This window comes from Oncorhynchus gorbuscha, unplaced genomic scaffold, assembly GCF_021184085.1.
Source record: "Oncorhynchus gorbuscha isolate QuinsamMale2020 ecotype Even-year unplaced genomic scaffold, OgorEven_v1.0 Un_scaffold_1687, whole genome shotgun sequence".
Taxonomy (NCBI): domain Eukaryota; kingdom Metazoa; phylum Chordata; class Actinopteri; order Salmoniformes; family Salmonidae; genus Oncorhynchus; species Oncorhynchus gorbuscha.
Genome location: NW_025746391.1, coordinates 51,418 through 55,000, shown reverse-complemented (window position 1 = coordinate 55,000; position 3,583 = coordinate 51,418). Strand labels below are relative to the sequence as shown.

Genomic DNA, 3,583 nt, shown 5'->3' with positions numbered 1-3,583 from the left:
CACCATCCCTCCACTCTCCTTCCATCCCTCCTTTATCCCACCATCCCTCCACTCTCCTTCCATCCCTCCTTTATCCCACCATCCCTCCACTCTCCTTCCATCCCTCCCTCCACTCTCCTTCCATCCCTCCCTCCACTCTCCCTCCATCCCTCCTTTATCCCACCCTTCCTCCTCTCTCCTCCCATCATCCCTCCACTCTCCCATCATCCCTCCACTTTCCCATCATCCCTCCACTCTCCTTCATCCCTCCTTCCTCCCATCATCCCTCCTTCCTCCCATCATCCTTCCTCCCCCCACTCTCCATCCATCCATCCCTCCTCCCTCCACTCCCCCTCCACTCTCCATCCATCCCTCCTCCCTCCACTCTCCCTCCACTCTCCATCCATCCCTCCTCCCTCCTCTCTCCATCCATCCCTCCCTCCACTCTCCATCCATCCCTCCTCCCTCCCTCCACCCATCCCTCCCTCCTCCCTCCACTCTCCATTCATCCCTCCTCCCTCCCTCCTCCCTCCATCCATCCCTCCCCCCTCCCTCCACTCATCCCTCCCTCCTCCCTCCACTCTCCATCCATCCCTCCTCCCTCCACTCTCCATCCATCTCTCCTCCCTCCCTCCTCCCTCCAGTCTCCATTCATCCCTCCTCCCTCCCTCCACTCTCCATCCTCCCTCCTCCCTCCACTCTCCATCCATCCCTCCCTCCTCCCTCCACTCTCCATACATCCCTCCCTCCTCCCTCCACTCTCCATCCATCCCTCCCTCCTCCCTCCACTCTCCATCCATCCCTCCTTCCTCTCTCCTCCTGTGGAGAAAACAGAGTTTTTCATGATGGACAAAATAAAGCTGAAAAAGAAGAAAGTTGTTGCTGTTTAAAAAATAAAACACCCACAGTCAAATAATAAATCAGCAATTGTTCCTCGCTGGTAAATCTGTAATAAAACAGAGTTAGAGTGTGTCTGTGTGTAGTGTGTGAGTGTGTGTGTGTGTGTGTGTGTGTGTGTGTGTGTGTGTGTGTGTGTGTGTGTGTGTGTGTGTGTGTGTGTGTGTGTGTGTGTGTGTGTGTGTGTGTGTGTGTGTGTGTGTGTGTGTGTGTGTGTGTGTGTGTGTGTGTGTGTGTGTGTGTGTGTGCATGTGTGTGTGTGTATGGTGTGTTGATGTGTGAGTGTGTGTGTGTGCATTTGTGAGTGTGTGTGTGTACTTACTGTAAGGAACACATTCATACTGTATCTCCAGGTATTTGTATGTACCAGGACAGGGGTCTGGAAACACATCTACTCCTGCTATCACTACACACTGGGTCCTGTTGTTACACCTAGAGAGACAGAGATGGAGCAGGGAGAGAGAGAGAGGGAGTAGGCAGGAGGGAGGAAGGAGAGAGGGAGAGAGGGAGAGAGGAGGGAGAGAGGGAGGAGGAAGATAGGAGGGAGGGGGATTGAGAGGGAGAGAGGAGGGAGAGAGGGAGGAGGAAGATAGGAGGGAGGGGGATTGAGAGGGAGAAAGAGAGATAGAGAGAGAGAGAGAGAGAGAGAGAGAGAGAGAGAGAGAGAGAGAGAGAGAGAGAGAGAGAGAGAGAGAGAGAGAGAGAGAGAGAGAGAGAGAGAGAGAGAGAGAGAGAGAAAGGGAGGGAGGGAGGGCAAGAGGGAGAAGGGAAATAGGAGGGAGGGGGATTGAGAGGGAGAGGGAGAGAGAGAGAGAGAGAGAGAGAGAGAGAGAGAGAGAGAGAGAGAGAGAGAGAGAGAGAGAGAGAGAGAGAGAGAGAGACAAGAGAGGGAGGGAGGGAGGGGGAGAGAGAGAGAGAGAGAGAGCGAGAGAGAGAGAGAGAGAGAGAGAGAGAGAGAGAGAGAGAGAGAGAGAGAGAGAGAGAGAGAGAGAGAGAGAGAGAGACAAAGGGAGGGAGGGGGGAGAGAGTAGTAGTATTGATTGGGGCTTCAATGAAAACTGTGCTGAGAACCGATCCTCTGGTACACACATACACACCTCTGGGCCATGATCTTGAGTGCGTCTGGGAGGTAACACTGTGTGTTCTCCATCTGAAATTGGTCCGCGTCACAGATCTTATCGTCCGTGCGTCCGTAGTTTGCCGTCTCAATCATTATGACGTCACTTCCTAGAAACGGTCATTTCCCAGGAAGACAAAATGGATGAATTCAGCTGTTTAAAAGTATTTTCAAAAGTATTGGAAACATTAAACAAAGGGTCAAATATATAATGTGTCATTCCAGTAGAGCAGGGAGACTAGTTATAATGGCTCATTCTAGTAAAGCAGGGAGACTAGTTATAATGTCTCATTCTAGTAAAGCAGTGAGACTAGTTATAATGTGTCATTCTAGTAAAGCAGTGAGACTAGTTATAATGTCTCATTCTAGTAAAGCAGGGAGACTAGTTATTATGTATCATTCTAGTAAAGCAGGGAGACTAGTTATAATGTATCATTCTGGTAAAGCAGGGAGACTAGTTATAATGTATCATTCCAGTAAAGCAGTGAAAGACTCGTTATAATGTGTCATTCTAGTAAAGCAGGGAGACTAGTTATAAAGTATCATTCTAGTAAAGCAGTGAAAGACTAGTTATAAAGTATCATTCTAGTAAAGCAGTGAAAGACTAGTTATAAAGTATCATTCTAGTAAAGCAGTGAAAGACTTGTTATAATGTATCATTCTAGTAAAGCAGTGAAAGACTAGTTATTATGTATCATTCTAGTAAAGCAGGGAGACTAGTTATAATGTATCATTCTAGTAAAGCAGTGAAAGACTAGTTATTATGTATCATTCTAGTAAAGCAGGGAGACTAGTTATAATGTATCATTCTGGTAAAGCAGGGAGACTAGTTATAATGTATCATTCCAGTAAAGCAGTGAAAGACTCGTTATAATGTGTCATTCTAGTAAAGCAGGGAGACTAGTTATAATGTATCATTCTAGTAAAGCAGGGAGACTAGTTATAATGTATCATTCTAGTAAAGCAGTGAAAGACTTGTTATAATGTATCATTCTAGTAAAGCAGGGAGACGAGTTATAATGTATCATTCTAGTAAAGCAGGGAGACTAGTTATAATGTATCATTCTAGTAAAGCAGGGAGACTAGTTATAATGTATCATTCTAGTAAAGCAGGGAGACTAGTTATAATGTATCATTCTAGTAAAGCAGTGAAAGACTTGTTATAATGTATCATTCTAGTAAAGCAGGGAGACTAGTTATAATGTATCATTCTAGTAAAGCAGGGAGACTAGTTATAATGTATCATTCTAGTAAAGCAGTGAAAGACTTGTTATAATGTATCATTCTAGTAAAGCAGGGAGACTAGTTATAATGTATCATTCTAGTAAAGCAGGGAGACTAGTTATAATGTATCATTCTAGTAAAGTAGTGAAAGACTTGTTATAATGTATCATTCTAGTAAAGCAGGGAGACTAGTTATAATGTATCATTCTAGTAAAGCAGGGAGACTAGTTATAATGTATCATTCTAGTAAAGCAGGGAGACGAGTTATAATGTATCATTCTAGTAAAGCAGGGAGACGAGTTATAATGTATCATTCTAGTAAAGCAGGGAGACTAGTTATAATGTATCATTCTAGTAAAGCAGTGA

The 3,583-nt window shown here is 45.2% G+C and overlaps 1 protein-coding gene across 1 annotated transcript in view; it reads right to left on the bottom strand.

Moving 5' to 3' along the window:
• Positions 1 to 2,107, bottom strand: part of LOC124023821 (adhesion G protein-coupled receptor L1-like) — a gene marked incomplete at its 5' end in the record, with an annotated part of 49,199 nt that extends 47,092 nt beyond the window's left edge. The window contains 2 exons of the mRNA XM_046338029.1: positions 1,199 to 1,308; positions 1,974 to 2,107. Of these exons, the coding sequence (XP_046193985.1) occupies positions 1,199 to 1,308; positions 1,974 to 2,107 (244 nt within the window). The remainder of the gene's footprint in view (positions 1 to 1,198; positions 1,309 to 1,973) is intronic.
• Between the last annotated feature and the right edge of the window lie 1,476 nt (positions 2,108 to 3,583).